Genomic DNA, 23014 nt, shown 5'->3' with positions numbered 1-23014 from the left:
GGCAGGGGCTCCTCGCTAGAAAGCTACGTGTTTCGAGTTTTACTCGGCATGCGGCATTGCCCCAGAATAACGCCGTCGAGATTTCCTGGTATCACCGCGCCGGGTATTTCGGAATCGGAAATAAGGATTCTGGGAAATTGCTGGCCTCCGCCGACACCGGCGCGTGTGGAGGACGCACGATGAGCCCGGCGCCCGCGCAGTTCGAAACGCTGGGCCCTATCTTCTGACGTTTCGTAACAACCTTTTATAACTAAATAATCAAAATGATTCATAATCTATAATCAAATTACAATACTCACGCAAGTATACAAAAAACATTTTTTTGGGTTTCTTGGAAGTGATGTTAATATTTGTGCGTTTACAAAGACTGTTACAGATTTAATATTATGCGACATTATAATATACAATAAAATAAAGATAGTTAAATGTCTTAGTGCGTTATTTATTTAGTAGCTCAGTCCTATTTTAAGAACCATTAGAAAAAAATAAATATTTTTGAAAATCACTATAATTTTTCTAACATCTGGTATATATATACAATATACATACAGAATGCTGAAAACTGTCTTTATAAACTTCTCCATCAGCTGTGTGCTGTCAGTTTGTCAAACAGCTGTCACTACAAATGTCAAAAATGTGGGATGTTTGTTTACGTATTGTATCTTAAAATTATAATAATAAACAGCAATTTGATGCAAAATAAGTGAAAATTGTTCTGATTGCTACAAACTACGAGTAAAAGCAGCAATGGCAGCGGCGTTTCAACAGCAAATCTTTGCACTGGATGCACGGTTCAATGCGTACAGAGCTCCGAACAATCCTAACTTCAGTAAGTAATGATAAGTGCTAAATAAAAGAACAAATAAAAAATTTATAAAAAAGTCCAAGTGACTACAAAAGCGGTCTACTACACAACAATATTCCTTCGGTTTAAGTGACTTTAAAGACATACTCTTTTCTTTGAACAGAAACGCTATACATACGTCGTCGCAGTCAACTGCTGCGAGAAAATGCAAAGTTTAAGGTAACCTTGTCAACTGCTACTACTATAATTCACTTAGATTTATAAATTAGTTAGCCATAATAAGTTTTACATTGGTTCCTAGGATATAGAAACAATAAAGAAGTACATAAACGTTAGAAGCCAGCTGTTACAACGTCGTTATGGAGTGCAAGACAATATATCTATTAGTTCTTCTTCATCTCGGCCCCGGTCCAGCAGCAAGGTAATAACATCAACATCACACATAGTCATTTGATTCCAAACTAAGCAGAGCTTGTACTATAGTAACCAAATAACAGATAAACGTACTTGATACTTCTGGATGTAGTTAATAAATAAGTTGACAACTAAATTAATAATTAGCTTTGTTAAATATATTAAACATGCTCCCAAGTTAAGCCTGCCTCTGGCCAGTCACTTTGAATGTAATTATGCAATGTAAAAGTTAAACAGTTGAATGAATCATGTACCCATTTGTTTGACTTTACATTATGTTTTCAGACAAGCATGGCCATAGATGAGAGTCCACTAAACACAAACTCAAAGAAAAAGAATGACATGACAATATCTGAGAACTATGCATTCTCTGGAGTTCATCACATATTTGATCAGGTAAAATAAAAACAGGCAAAAGAAGCTTACATCTTTGAAGATTAAAATATTTCATATTACTTTTTGGGTGGAGACTCTTGGCCAGCAGTGGGACATTGAAGGTTTACATACATTTTTTTTTATTCATACCTCCAACTGGCATGTTTATTACTTACTTGTATCTACCTCACACATGAAAAATAATCCTGTTAATCTAAATATTATGAACTTAACTGAACAAACTGCATTAAAATCGTTAGATTTTTGATGACAAGACTTTAACTAATATAAGAGTTACCTAAGTGATATATAAAAAGGAAATAACTTTTGATACCTTATCGTAACCCTTTGAACGCAACGGTCGGCTATACACGACAAATCAGAAAGTGCTCACGACGTTTTTCGTTGGCAAATGTCGACAAAAATATAGAGTCGTGAGCATTTTCTCATTTGACGAGTATAGCCGACCGTGGTAGTCCAAGGGTTAAGTATGGAAGATTGTATAGGAGACCATTTTTTATGCCCAATGTGTACAACAACTCGCATTTCCAGCATACAGATCAAGTAAGTGTGGTGAAGTTTGCGAACAACGACCGCTCGAAGCTGTGCTGTGCGTCACACGATGGCACCGTGTCCATCTGTGACGTCACCGCCACGCCGCCCAAAGTCACCTACATACTGCAGGGACATACTAAACCTGTTACTGGTATGTAGCATTACTATTAAATTATATTATTTTCTTTATTTTGTCCAAAATATTCTAAATAACATTAATCAAATCCTAAGAATCTCTAAGAGGGGCTCTCATTTTTAGGATTTGTTTTGGGAAAAACAAAGGTCCCCTGTAGATTGAGCCAGGATTTTCAACATTTTATGAAAATTCTATTTATTATTTATGAAAGTATAACAGACAAAGTTATCAATGCAAATAATTTCTGTTGTAGACTAGATAATGGTGTGCACCATTTGTTTATTTATTTTTAGTAAATTATTTATCACACTTCCTACAGAAATAGTGTGTTTGATGCGGAAACAATATTATCGTAAATGATAGTTGCATCCTCTGTAACACGTGAACTATGAACTTTCATATAAAGACTAGACTGCTAACGTTTTACTTAACACGTTACACCATGACGAAAAAATCTCACCATATGTACTACTTAATAATAGAGGGAAAGAGGCATAAAACAGCACTGTGTCGTCTATAAGCACTTGCTTTATGTCATTAGCTCAAATAATTTAAACGCTTTGGGCTGCAGGCGGGTTCAATGTAAAAGTTATTAAATAAGTCAGTCAACTCGAATGCTTTAATAACAACATAATAATATTGCAATTTTAAGTGACTGAAACATATTCTTGTCTCTACAAAACATATCATCAAATTGTCATAAACCTGTCCTGCCCTACGAACCTATCTAAAAGGCTTATATAAAGGCTATTTTATTAGGCTCCCTAAATGATTTCCCCACTCAGGACTTCCTAGTTGTTAGGATATAAATTATTATGATTTTTTGTGTGTTAGGTTGTGACTGGTCAGCATCGAACGAGCTGCTAGTGACATGTGGTCTGGACGGCGCGCTGAGCCTGTGGGAGGCGAGCGGCGGGCGACGCCTGCGCACAGTGCGCGACCAGCTCGCCGCGCCGCTCCTGTGCTGCGTGTTCCAGCCCGCTAACAACAATATGGTCATTGTATCCTTGCACAATAAACATAACACTACTGATAAGAACTTCTCAATTGATCTGTGGTAAATGTTGGTAAGGTATAGGCACTAAAGTTTGAGGGTAGTATTAACACTAGGTAGTAGGTTTACGTCTGAGAAAGCTTCGTAATAAGTAATTAAGTTGTATTGTGTTGCAAGTTGATTGCCTCTGAGAGGATACACAGCCAGAGTCAGTCACATGCCCCAGAGTCCTTTATTTTGTTTTGTTTTATTATTCAGTTAAGATATCTACAATACAATACAACAGTCTGAACAGTCAGCTATTCTATGAAAGACTAGGTACAATGTACAACATTTTGATTGGGCATTTAATTATATTAATGAATCATCTTCGTTAGGTAATGTTACAGTTTTCAATTCTGATTATAAATATTTAAGGTATTACACAAATCGCGAAATATACACAGAATTAACTTTAATTAACTACAAACAAGCCTAATTTTCCTGTTCATAGCACACTGATAATTTTCAGAAGTTATTTGCGTGTAAGTAACTATCATTTGTTTTTATGGAAAATACATATTACGATGGAAATTTTGCAGATTTATAAATTCTTGATGCATGCATACATAAAATCATGTATTCTTCCTATCGGGGTAGGAAAAGACCAGAGAATGCCACTTAGTACGAGTTATCCATATGATCTTCCTTTCATGGTGCATGCATGAAAAATTATATCTGCTCTTGATTTGGTAGACTTGAAACCTAACCGCTCTCCAGTTTTGTATTTTATGTCTTAAAGTGGGTCTATAGAATATTACTGTATGAATGTAATGTCATAAAAATATCCTTAATATAACAAAGGCGGGCAACGCGCGGGGTATGGTGGAAGTGCTCAACATATCCACCGGGATATACCCTCGAGGTGAGACATTTATAATTATATTATTACACATTATATGTACGGTCTACCTACCTACTGTCAATTGACGTCATACGCTTCTTCCTGATAACTGATATCTTTAGTTAGGGATAATCGACGTTAGCTACAAAATAGGGAATACTGCATTATAGTGGGAGTCCTTACTAAAGGTGGGTTATTGAAAACGATGGTATAAGTAATATTTATGGAGAGCAATCTATTCACGGAAATTTTCACTTTATCTCTCTGTAATTGATGCCGAAGCCCGAATTTTATATCAAAATATTTACAATAATAAACATCTCTAAAAGGTAAAATAATGTAGTTCTTAAATTCTATGTACTCATAGCCTCATAAACACATTACTATTCTTTGCGTTGCGCAGTCCGGTAAAAAGTAACGAGGTGTCATTTATTTATATTACATTATTTCACTAGTTTAATCTAAGTTGTAGCGGCAATTCTTATGAACTGTGTATTTATATAGAGTGACGTGTAAGGTGTGACATATTTGCGCAACTTTGATCAACATCAATGAGTAAATATCGTAGTGATAAACGTAATTCTATAGTAATCTTATCTATGCCCGGGACGCCTTCTGTGCCGAAATGATTTGACAAATCTATTTATATTTGTGTACATATATTTTTTATTAGTAAACATCATCATTTTGTGTTTGTTATGTAAATAACACAGGGTGTGTTTTTTGAAGTCAAATAATGATGCTTATGTTCCGGTAAAAACTGAATCTTTCAATACTGATAATAGTTATGTATGTTCTGTGTGTAAATGCTAGCTTTGGTTTGCGTAATTTTCATAACAAATTGTATAACTTTTGAACATACGAATAGTTCTTACAAGTAGTTATATCACTCTATATCTAGATTTCCTTTGAGCAGGCAAACATTGAAGACCTGTCAAAATGTGAATGACTATCTTTGGACTTTTTGAATAGGTAGCATATCGCTGCCGATTTGCGCCTTTTTGACATTATAATAAGGCTCTATTTCAACACTTCAGGATAACTGTCAGATTTATTTAATGATATTACAGTTGTTTTCATACGCTTGTTATCCATATATTCATATATATCATATCCATATATCTATCTGACACTTATTTGCGAAAATGGTCCTTAAACTAGTTTGTATATCTTAATGTTGGATAAATGATGTTTATAGGTGGCAGCAGTATCCTCGGCGGCAGAGTGTTGTCGATCGCGTGCGAGTCCAGTGGCCGAATGTTCTGGGCAGCCAACGATAAGGTAAGCACTCCACACTTGTGGTATTACCACATAAGTACATGACTCATTCGACGCGATTGTATTTCACTTGAAATTATAACAATACGACTAATTATAACTTATTATGCAAAACGCTGCTATTAGTTCAAATATTACTGTGAAGTTTAACCACAGTTTACTGAATGGAAATCCCAAAAGATATCTACTTTAGTACTTACCTAATTCAAAATGAAATGTAGAGCTACTACTAAATATTACTGAAGGAGTCCCTCACTATTTTTATGGCCTACTTCATTACGTAGTTTATAGCAAAGTCGCCTTCAGCTGTATGCACCCCTGTATTATGCTTACATCTTTAAAACTACGTAACAGATTTTGTTGCCGTTTTTTCTAATAAATTATGACTCAAGGGAAGGGCTTATGTGTAATAAATGTAAAGGGGTACTTGAATGATAACTTTTTAAACCGGCACGAATCGCTAGTAGGTTATAAATAAAGCACTCCTTAACAGACAGGGTTGCCTAAAAACTGTTGCGGAGTTCTCAACTTTGTGATTTCTAATTTATCCTATGTGTTTCCAGGGTGTAATAGTAAGTTACCGCATGGACAGTGCGGGCGGCGGTCTCAGCAAGCTGCGGCGTTGCTGTGTGGGCGGCGCCGTGTCGTGCCTCAGTTGGAGCCCGTGGCTCGCGCGACACCCCGCCTTGCTTGTTAGTGCGGCTGATAACTCACTGTATCTGTTCAGGTACGATTGTCTCGGGATTCAGTCTATATTGCCATTTAACAACTTAGGAGCGAGTAGACTGCTACCTTTTTATTAAACTAATTTTAATAGATGTAACTGCCATGGGACCTGTGGAAAAACCAAACAACAATCAACCACCAAACGTTGATCAGCGCGGATTTCAAGAAATGTGACTTTCAAGTAGTTTTAAAGGTCAAAACCTTCCATCATTCCGCGAAAGAACACTCGCCTAGCCAATGCTTAGCTTTGTGAATAGGACACTAATAGGTCTTAAACAATCGATTCTGTATAACAATTTCAAACACCCATCAAGCAGAATACGAAATATTGAAAATGCCTAACTTAAACGTGTGACTTTTTCATTTACTTCACTCTACAGGATAGCAGATCGTGAAGGCAACTTGACCCTAAAGAAGCGCTTCGAGGTGTCTCAGTCGAGCTGCAGCGTGAAGTCGACGTTCTGTCCCATCATGTCGTTCAGACGCGGCGTGTGCGTGGTGTCGGGCTCCGACGACTCCTGCGTCTACTTCCTCGACATCGAGGGACACGCCGACCATCCCGTCGTTAATAAACTACAAGGTATGATAACTTTGACAATAGGTATTATTATATTGACGGTATTTGCAAACTTTATAGTTCATTTGAAGAATTTAATGAATTGCGTATATTTTCGAACACTCATTAGCCAGCTTTACACACACACACTCTATCACACGTTCTTAGGAGCGTAAAGAGTTACGCGCGGGAAAGCCTGCGCGCTCTTCGCTCGCGATTTTCTTCGCGCGTACGACTGGTGAGCGGCGAGTTGTCTTTCCTTACCCCTTGCACATCCTTTATACGGGTGGTTTTGCAGGCACGATTGCTGTTTCATGAACCGTAGAGTGTGTGTGAAAAGCTGGCTAATGTACATAAGAATATATTACTTTGCTTGTTCTCCTAATTTTCTTACCCTGTTTTATCTAATTGCTGGGCAATTACTTACCATCTAGTAATCATGGCGATACGTTTACGTTGTTTTATAGGTCATGCATCTCCGGTATTGGGCGTGAGCTTCAGCTACGACGAGAGTCTGTTAGCGACCAGTGACGTGTCCGGCCTCGTCATCATCTGGCGTCGCAGTTGACCACACATAGACCAAACGAAATAGATCTGATCAATTTATCTTAAGAACACAGTTACAACATTCCCTCACTGAATGTACAAGTATTATTATAATTTAAATGTAAATAAAAGCCTTATATTGAGTCACAAGTTTTATTAATTATTTTTTTTCATAGAAATACTTTTAAAAGACTCGACAAAGTCACAATATGAAAAGACTTCCAATGCGTTCACATTCACTAAATACTGCCGACAACTCATACAAATCAATAACAACTTACTATCAATAAATACCATCATTAATTGGACAATTCATTCAAATAAATTCCTTAATTTTTTATCATAAGCTTGAAGTAAACTAATCTGCTGAGTAAGATTCCTAGTAACGAATAGAAATGTATAACTTACACAATACATAGTGTCACGTCCACGACGCGTGTGACGTCACGTGCACGACACGGACACGACACGACGCCGCCACGACAACACTCTACGCATCGTAACAAAATGAACATCTATCACTTATTTACATCTGTACATTAACGAAAACATTCTAAAACTGTAAAAAATAATGTTCAGAACAATAAACGTGTAGTACAATTAATAAATTTTCATATTCAAAAAGATTATTACCATCGATACATAATAACATTAAATTATATTTACAGCAGTAACTAAACAACTAAAACGCGATGATATGGAAATGAGAAGAATTGCACATCAGGTTCACACTTGGACGTATTGCATACTATATAGTGATGACGTTATACCGTGGCACTGACCGCGCGCACCGCTCACGTCCCGCACTGGCCCCGCACTCGCCCCGCACCCGCCACGTCCCCGCCACGCACGGTGCACGCGCACGCAATGTCGATCTATCACCACAAATCGTTACATCTAACACTACACTTATCTAATATAAACTTTTACTTAACTAAGAATTGGCTTTTTAACCTCAATCGTAGACCGAAACGTTTTAATTTAGATATTGTTGAGGTTTAAAAGATGGAAGATGCGTACTCACTTGTGCGTAAAGTAATGTCGTCACATCAACACAACAACACAACAACAACAACAAGATGGCCGCCACCGCCGCCACTCCCCGGCCTCCAGTAAACAGACAATACAACGGCATTTGGTGGGAATCATACAATACTATACATAAAACACTTAATAGTTCTGGCGCGTGACCACATAACACTACTACGTACCAAATAAGAGTAAAAAACGTTTACGTATGAACATTACTAACGAGTACGACTCATTGTACGTCCACCGGTAGGCCGCCTCCATCATACATTACGTACATATAACATGACTGACAAAATAACTAATGTAACTCGCTAATATTTTACGATATTTTGCTCCATACGTATGTAAAATTGGCCGCGTGTGATGTCATGACAAGAAGAATTTGTAAGATCGAAGAAACGCGAATTTAGTTTAGTTCTATACTTAAACATATTGTATAATAGCTAATAATAGTCATAAGTGGAGCGTGGGACGAGCCCGACCTCGACACGGACTCGTATCGAACTGTTTCAATATAATATGTTCCACGCATTGTTTCCGAATAGATCGTGCATCAAACAATCATTCATCAAGAGTATATCAGATAACAAGTGCCCTAACAGAAACTGGACGCGATTTCATAAAATTAGGCTGTATCAGTGTGTAAAAAGTATGAAAGCCCTTAAAAGTTATGAAAGCGATACACCTATAGATAATTCATGGCTATTTGTACCTTAGTGAGTGAACGAACGAGGTTCGCTTGCATTGACTATAGACAAGCCAGGCGGACGAAGTACACACCTCAATACTGTTCCCGGTACCGCCAGTTACCAACGTTCACTAGTAGCGTTTGTACAGCGAGTGGCACGAACTACGAGAGAAAACTCTCCACTAGTTTATCAGTGAGAATGTATCTAACGAGTAACTATTACGAAGTATTTTGACTAATCAGACGTTGTTAGTAAGAAAATGAATGTATTAAGAATGGTGTAACGTTAGTAACTGGTGGTAGTTAGCGATTATCGGCTATATAACACGATGTTGATTCCGATATGTATAACAAGTATGTTCAGCAGTAATACTTTGCTGTTTTGTAATACTATTTATTAATAATGGCAATCGTTTATCGACTTATAAACAAGTCGACGAATTGTGATTACAGCTCGATTGACCAATGCAGTACTCGTATGAATTAGAATGTAAATATCATATTATATAGGTCCTTACTTTACTTCAATATTCAGGTCTTAAAGGCGTTATTTCTCATTATTTGAATGATAATGAAACCTATAATATTCTTATTCAAACGAGTGCTAGCATCAATGTCGGTTCCCTTAACATCCAACTTTATTATCCAACAAAGTGTCAGTATGGGAGTAGAGCCGTCACGTACTATGTATACAGAGCTACGTTACACTACGTTTGTTCTAGGAGACGTTCGTCTTGTTACGTTCGAGGGTGGCCTTCGAGCTGCTCTCGATGCCGGAGTCCTCGTCCCCGCTGTCCAGCACCGTGCCCTCACCCTTCACGGCCTCTACTACCTTGGGACTTGGACTTTCATCCTTCACTTCAGTAGTCGTCTCTTCAACTTCATCTAATATTAATTTTTGTTCAGGTTCCACTTTAGGCGCGCTCTTGCCGAAGGTTGAGAACGTTGGCTCTGGGACGGGGAGGTCCTCGCACTGTTTCTGTAATGGTAGTGATGTGGTGACGATGGGTGTTTCGTCTGTCATGACGAGCGGTGTGGTGCCGAGCTCAGGACGTTCTTCCCGTCGTTTGGGCTTGTCGAGCACGAAGTTGAACACTCTGTTGTGTCGCGGCGACGGGATGTGCGGGCTCGGAGGTAAGTCCAGCTTCAGCTTGTCCCTGGTATGTCTGAGCCCGCCTAACGCCTCACCGCCTGGAGAACTAGGACTGACGGATTCACTCGAGCTTCCACTGTCCACTGGTCTCCATGTTAACTCAGTTTCTGGCAGCTTCTTCTTAAAATCTTCGTCTGTTGTTGAACCAGGAGTTATATCTTCCACTCCTGAATCAGGTGTGGTAAAGTCTAGTGAAGGTGTGCGAGTCTGCATGAGCGTGGTGGTGGGCAGCGGGGAGGGGGGCGGCGGGAACTCCTCCGTGACGTCATCGGAGAGGTCGCGCTCCAGGAGCGAGGGCTTCACGTGCTTGCCGGGGAAGAACTGGCTCGTCATGATGCCCAGGCTCTCGAATGGACGGGCCGATGACGATATGAAGAAGTCTTCGTCGTAATCTGTAGCACGAAAAGAATAACCATACGTTATTAATTACAATATAATGAAAAAAAATACCTTAGAACTTGTCATACTACTTTTTGGTTAAATTGTCAAAAATGTAGTGTTCTGTAGTTAAACACAATTAAAAATAGATGATAACGTACCGGCTCCGAAGGCGATGCCAGCCCGCAGCGGGTACAGGTCGAGCGGGCTCGGAGCTCCGAACAACTGTCCGTAGCCAAGCTCCGCCTCCTCAGCGCTCGACGGGTCCCACTCTGTAAACAGTTACTTACATTATACACAACCCTAAGGAACTCTCACAAGAGATATATAAAGTAGAAAAGTGCGGCTTCACAAATAAGATAATAAGCTTATATGAAGGACGATACAAAGTATTTCTATTTCTCACAAGTTGACTCAATACTTCACACTTATTTGACGGAGTTTTATCTCGAAAATATATAAAACAACAACGTGTGTAAATTCACCAACCAACCGTAGCGGGATTCAGATCTTACTTGCTTTGCGGCTGTTAGGAAACTATATCGGTCGTACGCATGGTATACGCCTAGTTACGTGTACGTGTGTGGTGTACGTACCGGAGTAGGTGGAGAGGTCGGGCAGGTAGGCGGCGGGCGAGTGCGCGTCGATGTCGGCGGCCTCGCGCGGGTACTCGTACACGCAGTGGTACTTCTGACGCTTGAACACCACGCGCTTCTTCGTGTCCTGCAGTTATTACTCTCGTTTAGTGTCGATCAATGTATTTACGGAATTGCAGACATTATACACTAAAATCTAAAAAGGATTGAAGGAACTCAGGTATAAACGTCCTTTCCTTCGTCGACCGTTTACATATATTTATACTTGCTGTAGATTATATTACCCGACTATGAAAAGTTGTAGTCAAATGTATGTGTAGATATCAGATACATCACGGTGAAGTGACCGAAGGGCAGAACTCGTTAAACTTTCATTATATTTGGACATTCATCATTATTGCAGTGGACCCTTCATAAAGAAAAAAAAAGAAATAAATAAAAATTTCTTCATATAGTAACAAGTCCAACTTACGCCCACCGGCGCAGCCTGCTCTAGACTCCTGAGTGACGACTTGGCGGGAGCAGCCCGGCAGTCCCAAGACGAGGGCACGAACTCCACCTCGTCACCCTCGGAGCCCGAGCCGGAGTCCCCCGAGGCGTCCGAAGCCCCCGAGGCGGCGCCGCCCTCCGAGCCGTCGCGCGGCGTACACCCGCTGTCCTGGCACTCGCCTGATCGTTGCTGCGGAATTACTGACTACTTTATCATTATATTCTAGTACCATATCAACCGAATATTTTGACTGTTTGAAACAAATTTAGCATATGAGTCTTGTGCTTGTTGAATGAGAAATCAATATGATTATGGGCACTTTCACACAAGAGTTTAAAACAAATAAATTAATATTGATGAAAGGTCTATTTGTATAAACGCCCAACACTACGATGAAAACGGAAAACTGGCACGAATAACACCAAATTATAATGACAAATAGAAACCACATTAAAATTTCCTTTAAACAATATTTATTTAATTAAAATCTGAAATAAGGAAACCGAATCACAGCGAACATAGTGTGGTGTGAAAATCAAAAGTATGCTTTCTATTGCTACAGGGAAATAACTATGAAAATATCAAAATTATTCACAAACAACAAAGTACCATTCCATGATAAAATTATAATAAATATTTATGTAAAACTCGCTACCACAATAAGCATACTAAATATACAACCAATGTCATGAGAAACCTCGCAATTGAAATATGAAATGAAATGAAATGAAATGAAATGACATGTATGACCGTATCGACTCGAAAATCAAATTCGATTGGTTCGAACAAATGTCACATCGTAGCTTTAAATTTCAAACTAGTACGTGTGATCAAACATCTAAAATCATAATAATTCTTTTGTGTACCGAACCCCGAGAGATCAATTTGTTTTTGAAATCTCCTTAATTTAAGTCCTCTTAGATTTGGTAATTAGTATTATTAACAGGCCAGCCATACTGTAAAAGGAAGCAAGACTGTATTTTGAATTATTAAATCGTCTTTCCTCTAAAGATTGATTGATTAAACAGTCTCTGGGCTAAACTTCTCATCGCCCAGTTTATATTCTTATATACAAACATAATTTATTTCATTTGCGAGGTACCAACATGTATATAATATGGACATATAAATAAACATACAATATGTACAACTTACATGATCGAAGTGCGTGGTGGGCACGAGCGAGGTCTCGTGTCCGTCGCCGTCCTACGCGACACACGCGACACACACGTCACATACATGCAAGCACACCGACACCATACTATTTATATATGTGTACATTTTTATTTACTACTGTTTTGTTTTATATGACGTCATTGATACCATTTTGGGAGCAGATGACGGAAGGATAATATTAATGTGTTTTTATTCGTACTATTCATGTCAATAATAACAGTAGTTTCAGATCTATCTAATCAGCCCGTATCCACCCACTGTTGAGTACAGGCTTCCCCCTCAGCACGCCACTTTATACGGTCCTCCGCTTGTCTCATCCATTTCGGCCCTACACATTTAACAATGTCGTCCGACCATCTAGTTTCAGATGGATAATCTTTTTTATGCTTTATACGACATGCTTTTCTGTTCGCATGGAAAGCACATAGTAAGTAGTATCCTAATTTAACAACGTATTTTTTGTCACGGTCTATTCAAATTGAATATCCATTATACAATTTATTCTCTCTGGACTCTGTTATCTTTTTCTGGGTTCAATATATTGAAATAATTATATAGAACTGTCCAATGTCAATTTTTAATAACTGTTATAATCAGAACGACAATAATTTAGAAAATATTTGCTTAAATAACATTAAAGTGATTTTTTTACAATAAACTTATTCTAGTTTTATTGAATTATCATTCATAATGATATCATGACGTCACATAAGCATTTCAAAATCATATAAAATATGCTGTTTCAAATGTACACATGTATAAATACAATACAGGGGCACTAAATAGTTGTAGTTTATAGATAGAGGAAGCAGGGACTCTCTTTGTATTCGGAGATGCGTTACAATTTTATTAACATGAGTTTACTTGATAGCTTGATACACGATAACACACTTATAAGTAGATTTATATTCTTGTGTATATTTTTGGCCTAGCTCTTATTTAAATATCTATTTGTTGTGTTTTGAAAATTCTACAGCTCCCTAACTTATTATTTCATATTATTAACTTATTGTTGTAAATGCGACAGTCCATCTGTTTAACTCGCTCGGAACAGAATGATGATGTTTAACTTCAAGATAATTGCAGGTTCGGAGACATAGGCTACGTTTCAATCAGCCCAACATAATTTTCTTACTTTGTCAACATGGTTTTTTGACATATTGAAATAACTACTTTACATTATAACCATCCGAAATGTTATGTATTAATAGTTATTACATAAACATGAGTAATTAAGTCGGTTTATTTACAATTAAGTACGCAATATATCGAGCTATCAAATGAACTTCAGCAAACTTTCTATAATATGTATATAACATAGGGTTGGAGAGCAACATAAAGCAGGAGAGCTACTATATAATATAATCCACACCATGGCATTAATCACATAGGTATTGTTACTATACACTGTATACAATATACATAGTATAACACCCCACAATGACCACAATATATTGTGTTATTACACTGTAGTAGGTAGTTACTTTGTTGTGTTACACTTGACATGTCTTATGAAAATAAAATGCTGGTTTATAGAAAGCAAAATTGATTGCATTTTCAGTAGAATTTGACAATAATCTAGAGAAATCCATTGCTTTTTCAAGGACTCATTGCAGACCAAAACGTTATTTTCTGTCTCTATTAAATTTAGGCAAAACAAATAAAAAGAAAAAACCAAATCCTTGGCTCTTAACAGACAAAACAAGACATATTGAATTACTATGGCTTTTGATAGAGATTATAACACCCCTCTTTTTGGATCAGGGGTTAAAAACAAGACATATTCTATTACTATCCAATTTGCCTACTATAAATCTACAATCACAAGAATCTTAGTTGTAAGACATCCCTACAGCTTATTGGCTAAATTAACAAAAAAGGCATGGGATTACTCTGGGAATAAGAGAGTGCTTGGGATCAAATTCTACTATACTAGCCAAGTGTGGCTTGGGGAACAGTCTACTTCTAACAAATTGTCTTACACATGTCAAGTGTCACAAAAAACCTTAGCATATAACAATATATACAGCACTAGTACTACAATGACTGACCTTCCATATGAACTCGCCGCTCGAAGAGTTGCTGGTGTGCGAGTCAGTATCGCTGTCCCACTCCTTCACGAGGTCGGCGGCGGCGGGCCGCGAGCACGACGTGGGCTCCGTGGGAGACTCTTGCGTGAACGATGTGCTCATTATCTCGGCTGCTGGACCTGGACCATGTTTATTTAACAATGCGTGCGAGTACGTATACGCGTACGCTCTTGTAGACAACTATACTGTTTTTGATTTGTAATATCTTTATGTAAAATAGTGAAGTTGAGCTTTTGAAATTAAATTTAAGATACCCTTTATTTCGTTAACTCAACAAGTATTTGAAAAAGTTATGGACATGATGATTGCTCTTGAGAAGAAACGGTAAGAAACTGTTGGATTGTTTTAACTGTGTTTGTTAGTACTATGTCAAGTCATACAAGTAAGTCTTGTCTCTGTTCGAACTATGTAAAGTCATTTTGAGGTAATACAAGAGCGAAATAAGTCTATTAGCAACTTTAGGATGTCAATAATAATATTTTTCGTCTGTGAACTCCTCAAATAGGTCAGTAGTACGAAATTTCTAAGTAAAAAATTGTTTTAGGAGATAAAAGTATAATACTCACCAGTGAATCTAATATCACTCAGCAAAGGCAGATACGCGTCGAGCTGACAGAACTTCTTCTCATTCTGCAAGAAGTCCTCCGTCACGGCGGCCATCTTGCCATTCACCTCGCTCACTCCGTTCAACACACCGACCTCTTGTAACTCATCCTTTATACTTTTGCACTCTTTTGGACTCTCCACTACCTCGGGTTCAGGCAGTCCTTCGTTCTCCAGTTCCTTAGTCTCTCCATCATCAACATTACTCTCGATCAGTTCTTCAAATGTCTCGTTAAGAAAATTTACAGTAGCGAACTTTTCGCTGCCACCGTTACATTTAACGTCTTCCGATTTGAAAGAACTATTCGGTATTGATGTGTTAGGCGTTGGTGCGATCTCTGCTTTGACTGTTACTATTTCAGATACAGGAGAAATTGCTGGTACAACTGTTTCTTCCTTTTTGCTCATCTCTCCATTGATCTTCTGCTCTAATAGCTTCTCGAAATCGTCGTGACTTTTAATCGTATGCGATTCGTAAGTCGGATTATATTCTACAAGTTTGACGTCTGTGTGTGTCTCATAAGGTCTGCTCGGACTGTCCTTGAACGTCTCCATCGTAGTCTCAGTGATGATGATCGAGTGAGGCTGCTCCGTCTCATCGTCAACATCAAAATCTATTAAAAAATTCGGTTCTCTAAAATTAACTAAGCTGTGAGATTCATTTAAATTCGTAACGTTAGGCGGACTCTGTTGAGATTCCTCGTTCGTTTCCTGACTAGTCTGCTCGTGGTCGGAGGGCATCGAGCCCATCGCTAGTTCGCTGGACATTCTCTCGCTCTTCAGCAGCAGGGAGCTGGCGTCGATCAACGACGACAAGTCCTGCGGTCGACTCCTCACCGAACTCTCAAATTTTTGAAAATCCTCCGAACTGATCCCGCTCTCGTTGCTTTGACTAGACTTATCTCTCGAAATAACGTCTTGCGGTTTCGTTACCGCTGAGTTTTCGAAGTCAGAATAAGAGGGAGTGAGTTCAGACACCGCTAGACTATCTCTGTTACTGTTTCGACTTTGGGTTTTGCTGTCTCCGTCTAACAGTGCTTCAGTTTCGTTACTGGCACATTCGTTGCTTGCATTAGACGACAAGTCTTGTGGTCTAACTTCAGCGGATTGCAGGAACACGTTGAAGTTCGGTAGGTTGCCACTATCCTCAGTGACGTTCACCTGCGGCATTGTCATTGGGATCGGCTCTACATCGGCGTCCTCAATCGCATCAGTAATAGGCGTACTCGTCACTGACGGCGCCATACTCTTATAGTTATAGTTCGGGCTTTCAATAGCGACTATCAAATCCTGAGTTTCGGATAAATCGGTTTTATTATTACTGTCGGACAAATTCTCTTGTAGACAAGATATATCGACGCTTTCCATCTTCTTAATAGTGGGTTCGTTGGCAAGCTGCGGGCTCGTCACGTCGACTACTTTATCATCGGACGTATTGGTCGGCGCCACTTCGACAACATTCATCATGGGAGACTTCCTCACAAGCTCTGGTTGTTGGACCTTCCAGTCATCGAAACCGGACACTACTTCCGTAGTACAGTTAGAATATGACGGTAGTCCAGACATGAGAGTACCGTACGCAAGGTCCTTAGTCTGTGTATTTTTCGTAGAATCATTCTGCTCTGTAGTTACAGCGGACGGTGTGGTACCAGCGTTTTCCGTCTTCGCTTTCGTGTACGTATAATTATCGTTGGCCGTTATCGAGTCGGGTGAGAAAGTCTCGCAAGCCTCCGACTTACTATCGTGAATGATGTAAGTGGAACAATGGCTGGCCTCTTTCTCGTCTTCGTTATGTGTCAACGTGTCGGTACTCTCGCTGTTGCCCTCCTCCTTGTCCGGTTGGAAGTCTGGTAGATCAGGATCCATGGCTAAATCATCGAAATTCTCTTCTACATTGTAAAGCGTATCGTTTGAGCACCACGAATCGATGCTTGTCGCTTTAGACAGACACTGTGTTTCAGAAGGTTTGGACAACTTCGCGTCTGTAGGTAGTGTTGTCTTGGACAATGTGGACACACCGGTCGCGTTGTCCAAGTTGTCCGAGTTGTCCGGCGCAGACGTGTCCGTGGTAGGGCTCAGCAGAAAGGGCGACACTTGAGATATCCTCTCGAGCGATTCCTTTTCTTCTTCTTTTGTGTACGTTTTGTCGTCGATCGGTGATTCGGTGTCGGCTATCGGTTTCTTGTATGGACTGGCGTTCAAGCTGTCTGCACTCATTGTGATTCTGAAATGATGAATTTATTATAATAACCACTAAACTTTAACACTTGCTCACAATAAATAGTTTAAAAATTCGATATATATTGTTTGTTGTGCGATTTTTATTGCCCTTTAATTAGTGTACACCAGTTTCTTCGACCGTTCTAATTGTAATTACTTTACATTATCATTAGCCAAGCATTCTTTAAATCATGACATTTTAATTTGAAGTTTTCTGTAGTATAAAAACTCAACTCGTTATTCCAAACAGTTCCCAACCAATAAATAATAAATGGTCGTATATTTTTTCAATACAAATGACAAGATTGAAAATGTAAGAAACATAATTTAAACAAATGTAAATAAAGCTTGTTCTCACTCTCGACTGCTGGCGAGATCCTTGTGCAGCGTATAGGTGTGGTTGCGTTCGTGCAGCGTGTAGGTGGAGGGTTCGACTCCCGGCAGCTCCGTGACGTCATCGGTGCTGTTGTTGCACGGCTCCGGGTAGCTCTCTGATGATTCCGTGCGGGTTGACAGGTTCCCTAGATAAAAATATACACTTAAATGTACCTCGCCTTCAACGCTCTGTGTTTAGCACAGAGTAGGTAGTTAATGAGGAGCGCAGACGCTTATTTAAATATCCATATTAATACTTTAAATGCAATAGTCTATCTGTTATAGTTTCTCTGTGTCTCTCGCTTTCAGGGTGTCAGTAGCGTGATTCTTTACAGATAGGACTATCCAGTATCGAGTTAAATATTTAAAATGTACTGCAAAAATAGATCCTATAGCATCCGCTTCAGGTGCAGATCAGAATTGAATACATATAAAAAGTTTTCGATAGCTGTCGGTGAGTAGTAGGGAATCGCACTACAGGTCGTGCAGCTAGGTTTTAACCCATCCTATAAACTACAGTGGTAGTGTTTGTTACTCACATTGCGTATCATTCTCATACGCAGACAGTTGTTGCCCGGTCTCCTCGGCGATGGGGCTGAGTGCGCCGGGGTAGCTCACCACCAGCTCGGGCGGCGGCGGCAGTTCTGACGACCACTCGCTCTCGCACTGCGGCTCTATTGCTGCTACCTGTTACAAAAACATTACAATAAAATATATAGTTGTAATAAATGGTGATGGAGTCTTAGAATAACTGTATTTGTTTATGACAAAAAAGTCTAGGTCGGAAACGTGCCTTCTGAAGCAGGGAAATGTACAGCTGAAATACTATTTAGTGGTCACTCTATAAAGTAACGTGTGGAGTTTAAGTGACTGTAGGCACTATCAAACTAGTTAATCAAAACTTGAATCACAAAATTTGCAATCATTTATAAAACTATTGCTATTCTGCTAAAAGACAACTAAAATAGACTTTGAAAGAAAACGCAATTAAAAACTTATCAACTCACCTGCGCAAGCGGCAATTTCAATTCCAATTCATTTCTCAAAGCTTTCACACATTCCTCATCAAGCGTTAAATCCTCTCTCAGATCCTCCACGGAACCTCCATTCCCCGCCAAATAAGACTCCGGCAAGGCATCACTGTCCCTCAGTAACATACCTTCTTCGGAGACCAGACCTTCCACTGTCAAAGGTCCAGAGTACTCTATGTTCATGTTATTCTCATTCTCAGCCATGGCCAGCTTCGAAGTGATTTGTAACTCTATCTGATTTAATTCGATCTCTTTTTGTAATGACAGGTCAGGCTCAGGTAATGGCGGTTCAGTGTTTAAATCAATGTCTACTAAGTATTTTTGTTGGGAAGTCGACGCAAGGAATACTCCAGGAGAATTCGGAGGTGTTAAAGGAGATATACGTTTCTCCGTACCACTGTTCCCACTGTCCGTTTCCGTAGGGTCAGAGGGAGGCTTATCACTGATACTTTGTATGTCATCAAACTGCATATCATCGTGAGCTATATCAGGCACTTCATTCAGAAAATTCCCATCACGTAATGGAGAAGGCGTCTCCAAATTCATTTCACTAAAATTCGATGAAAATGCCAGCAATTCTTCTTTAGGTATGTCTACCAATTCGCTAGATTTCACACCCTTGAACAGTTCCAAAGTGCAGTTTTCAAAAGGGCCGAGTACTACTGAGCTGTTCTCATCGTACGTGTCCGTTGGGTGGCTTTTAGTCGGCGACTCAAAAGGGCTCAAGCTATCAGGCACATATTTCTGCTCCAACTTAGTTAAAGACACCCCGGGACCATAGTTTGGGACCTTCGTGTCCGACAATAACTGAGTATCACTATTTTCTTTGACAGAACTTTCTAGAGTATTATTCGCATTAGTCGAAGTATCGCTCGCTAGAGGCGTACTGGCCACCATCTGTACATCCTGACTGTTGAACACTTTTTCCATGTGTAAGAAATTATCTACGTCTTTGATCCCAAAGCTGGGCAGATCTAAGTATTCAGTAGATTCGTTCTTAACGAGAGAGCATACATCGTCAGTACAGGTGGCGTCGGATTCGAGACATGATTTGATGACGTCACGAACGTTATTATCTATAGTATCTGTTAGTATTTCGTTAGTATCGTTAATGAGATCCATGTATGCAGTGCTGTCTGATCCTTCCTTGATCAAGACTTCAGATCTAGGTGTGTCTCCGGGCTTCTCTTCATCAAATATGACAGTTCTTGATGCACTAATATCTTTGTCCGTGCCACTGTCGTCTGTGATTTGATTAGATGAGTTTGTTTCTTCACTGATGGGCTTGTCTTGTGTTGTGTCAATGTCTTGTTTGATGACAACTTCGGAGTCTGTATGAGCTTCTGTTTGCTGTTCAAATTTTGGCAACTCTTCAACAATAGTCTCTATTGTTTTATCATATACAGTTACTTGTTCTTGATTTGTTACAACATGTTCTGAAGATTCTTTAGGAAGGCTGGTTTCTTCATGTTTGATGACTTCAGCTTTCACTACACTAGACTCTAACTTCACGATGTTCAAATCATTGTTTATCACAAAAGGGGCAATTTCATCAACACTCCCTGCAGCTGCTGACACTAATTCTACTGGAAACTCCTTGTATTCTTCAGCAACAGTTTCTACTGTATCAACATTTTCAAGAACTTTGTCACTTTCTAGAACATTCTTTGGATCTTCTTTCAAATCTTTGATCTCTAAAGAATCAAGAATTTGGATATTTTCAGCTTCAGTTACCACAGGAGCAGGTGTCTCCTTTTGTTCTGTAGTATGACTTAAATCGATTTCAGTTTTCACTTCTTTAACAGGGCTAGTGACTTGCGTGATTTCATCTAAAACCACATCATTAACATCCTGTAAAGAATTCTTCATGAACGAGTCTTCAGAGAAGTCTTTACTAGTCTCCAACACTTGTTCAGCTTGTTGTGACTCAGCCATAGAAGCTTCTAGACATTCCTCTTGAGTGAACATTTCAAAATCATCATCATTTGAAGTCTTCTCATTTGATACAGTCCTGGATTCACTTAGCAAAGCATACTCTCTTTCTGTTCGAAGGAAATCTGATACATCTTGTAATCTCTGTGGAGTACTCACAGAGTTTATCCAATTTGTGTATCCATTTTCTTCTGTTTCCTCTGCAACTGTCCTGTCCCCAGAATCATGCACAATCCCATCCAAACACGGCTGCTCCTCAGACACATTAGTATCTCCTACACTGATTGGATCACCATCTTCCTCTATCCTATTGAAATCACTTTCTTTAGCAAAATCATCTGTGAATTCTCTTTCAAATTGTATTTCTTTTACTGTGACATTGTCTGACTTAAATATATTTTGTACTGTTTCAGGTGGCAAGGGTATTGATGTCTCCTCTAATACAATCGGTGTTTCAGTCTCTTTGATATTCATGTTAGTACTTTCATTACTCTTACTTTGTACTGCTTCAGGTCTCTCCTCTGACAAGGGCTCTACATCTTGGACGTTTTGTTCTAAACTATCCTCATCCCGGCAACTCACTTCTGCTCTTTCTTCTATGAGATCACTAACTAGGACTTCCGTTATACTAACATCATTTGTTATCGAGTCTTCCTCTGAAGATTTAATTTCAGGCAAATATTCATGTGATTGTTGTATTTCACTCCTCGTTTGATTCGCCGACTCGGGCAAGACTATATGTTTAACTACTTGCGTATTCAGATCATGTTGAGTTTCCTTATACTCTACTTCTTGAGGTGTAACATTCACTTTTCCTACATCATCTATTGACTTAGTTTCTTCCTTAACATCAGTACTTTTTAGATTACTATCACAAGATGTTTGACAGTCTTTTCTAATACATTGTTCATCACTAGCACTAGGTATAGACGCTACACATAATTCCTTCAGCTTGGGTATTTCACTTACACTACTCACTATTTCATTTGGCAATTCAATATTTTGAACATTATCAACTACATTATCTTTAGGATGATTCACTTCGACTTGTATCTCCAGGTTCCTTACGACGTCTATGTCTTTGATCGGCGTGTCGGGGGTGAGGTTCTCGAGCGTGTGCTGGCTGGCCGTGTCCACCTCGCTGTGACGCTCGAACGAGTGGCTCAGAGTGCCGATAGTGTCTCGGTCGATCTCGTCGTCCTCACATATTTGATCCTCATCTTTTGCGCTAAAACCTGTGTCCAGGATGTTCTGGAAATTCGTGATCCCGGGAGACTTCACCATACTGGATTGGACCGGGTAATCCTTCTTGCAGTCTAGACTCAAGTTGTCTCGGGAGGGGCTCGCCTGGTGGCTGGACTCGGAACTCGAGGTTTTCTCGGAGTTGAGTATATTATCGAGATTCTTGATGACGTCGCTGACGTCCTTGTAGTAGCTGACGTCGTCCTGGCTGCCGGCGATGATGTCCTTGAGCCAGGGGTCCATGGAGGCGTCGGAGCGGTCGTGGTCGCGCTCGAGCTCGGCGTCCCTGTCGTGGAGCCCCAGGTTGCCCTGGTGGCAGTCGGCCGCGGCGGTCTCGCGGTGCGTGAGGTAGATGTTGCGCACGTCGTCCAGCGAGCCGTGCAGGTTGGTGAGGCTCGCCGACTTGGCGTGCAGCGGCTCCTTGTCCGACATCATGCTGCTGGAGCGCGACACGGGCTCGTCGGCGCCCAGCGAGTCCAGCGGCGTGACGTCACCGCGCGTGGGGCCCGCCCCGCCCGCCGCGTGCACCAGCGCTCGGTGCTCGTCTCGTGTCGGAATGGAGTTGGGTTTGAGGCGTTGCCAGCGCTGCTCGAAGTCGCTCGAGTGTCCACCGACTTCAGCCGAGCGGTGCTGCACGTGCAAGTGACTGATCAGCGCCTGTACTTGCTGGGCGCTGGGACGGGCTTCGGGGGATGGGTTCCAGCATAACTGCATTACTTGGTATCTGGAAGTCGACCGAG

At 40.0% G+C, this 23014-nt stretch overlaps 2 protein-coding genes across 4 annotated transcripts in view; one reads left to right on the top strand and one right to left on the bottom strand.

Annotated features, from left to right (window-relative positions):
• Positions 1-620: 620 nt before the first annotated feature.
• LOC142974655 (WD repeat-containing protein 13-like) lies at positions 621-7411 on the top strand. The gene is made up of 11 exons (XM_076117107.1): positions 621-829; positions 969-1024; positions 1107-1226; positions 1505-1615; positions 2147-2300; positions 3120-3286; positions 4123-4183; positions 5361-5443; positions 6004-6167; positions 6547-6746; positions 7190-7411. Exons 1-11 carry the CDS (start codon positions 748-750, stop codon positions 7288-7290), a joined length of 1299 nt encoding a protein of 432 aa, XP_075973222.1. The 5' UTR covers positions 621-747; the 3' UTR covers positions 7291-7411.
• Positions 7403-23014, bottom strand: part of LOC142974654 (uncharacterized) — a 45976-nt gene continuing 30364 nt past the window's right edge. For 2 of the 3 annotated variants that reach the window (XM_076117103.1, XM_076117104.1), the window contains 10 exons: positions 19077-22998; positions 18609-18756; positions 18053-18215; positions 15438-17698; positions 14833-14990; positions 12761-12811; positions 11588-11794; positions 11116-11242; positions 10681-10791; positions 7403-10533 (listed from right to left, as the gene is read on the bottom strand). In XM_076117103.1, coding sequence (XP_075973218.1) covers positions 9707-10533; positions 10681-10791; positions 11116-11242; positions 11588-11794; positions 12761-12811; positions 14833-14990; positions 15438-17698; positions 18053-18215; positions 18609-18756; positions 19077-22998 — 7975 coding nt within the window. In that variant the 3' untranslated portion in view covers positions 7403-9706. The remainder of the gene's footprint in view (positions 10534-10680; positions 10792-11115; positions 11243-11587; positions 11795-12760; positions 12812-14832; positions 14991-15437; positions 17699-18052; positions 18216-18608; positions 18757-19076; positions 22999-23014) is intronic. The other variant, XM_076117106.1, reaches the window with a different exon arrangement.

Source organism: Anticarsia gemmatalis, chromosome 8 (assembly GCF_050436995.1).
Source record: "Anticarsia gemmatalis isolate Benzon Research Colony breed Stoneville strain chromosome 8, ilAntGemm2 primary, whole genome shotgun sequence".
In the NCBI taxonomy this organism is placed as follows: domain Eukaryota; kingdom Metazoa; phylum Arthropoda; class Insecta; order Lepidoptera; family Erebidae; genus Anticarsia; species Anticarsia gemmatalis.
The sequence above is the reverse complement of the archived record's forward strand: the minus strand, read 5'-3'. Positions and strand labels throughout refer to the sequence as shown.

Excerpts from the sequence above, each read along its gene's own strand:
- LOC142974655 (XM_076117107.1), top strand. The coding sequence starts at position 748 with ATGGCAGCGGCGTTTCAACAGCAAATCTTTGCACTGGATGCACGGTTC. Across the intron at positions 5,444-6,003 it reads TCTGGGCAGCCAACGATAAG|GGTGTAATAGTAAGTTACCG; the intron begins GTAAGCACTCCA and ends ATGTGTTTCCAG. Across the intron at positions 6,168-6,546 it reads AACTCACTGTATCTGTTCAG|GATAGCAGATCGTGAAGGCA; the intron begins GTACGATTGTCT and ends TTCACTCTACAG.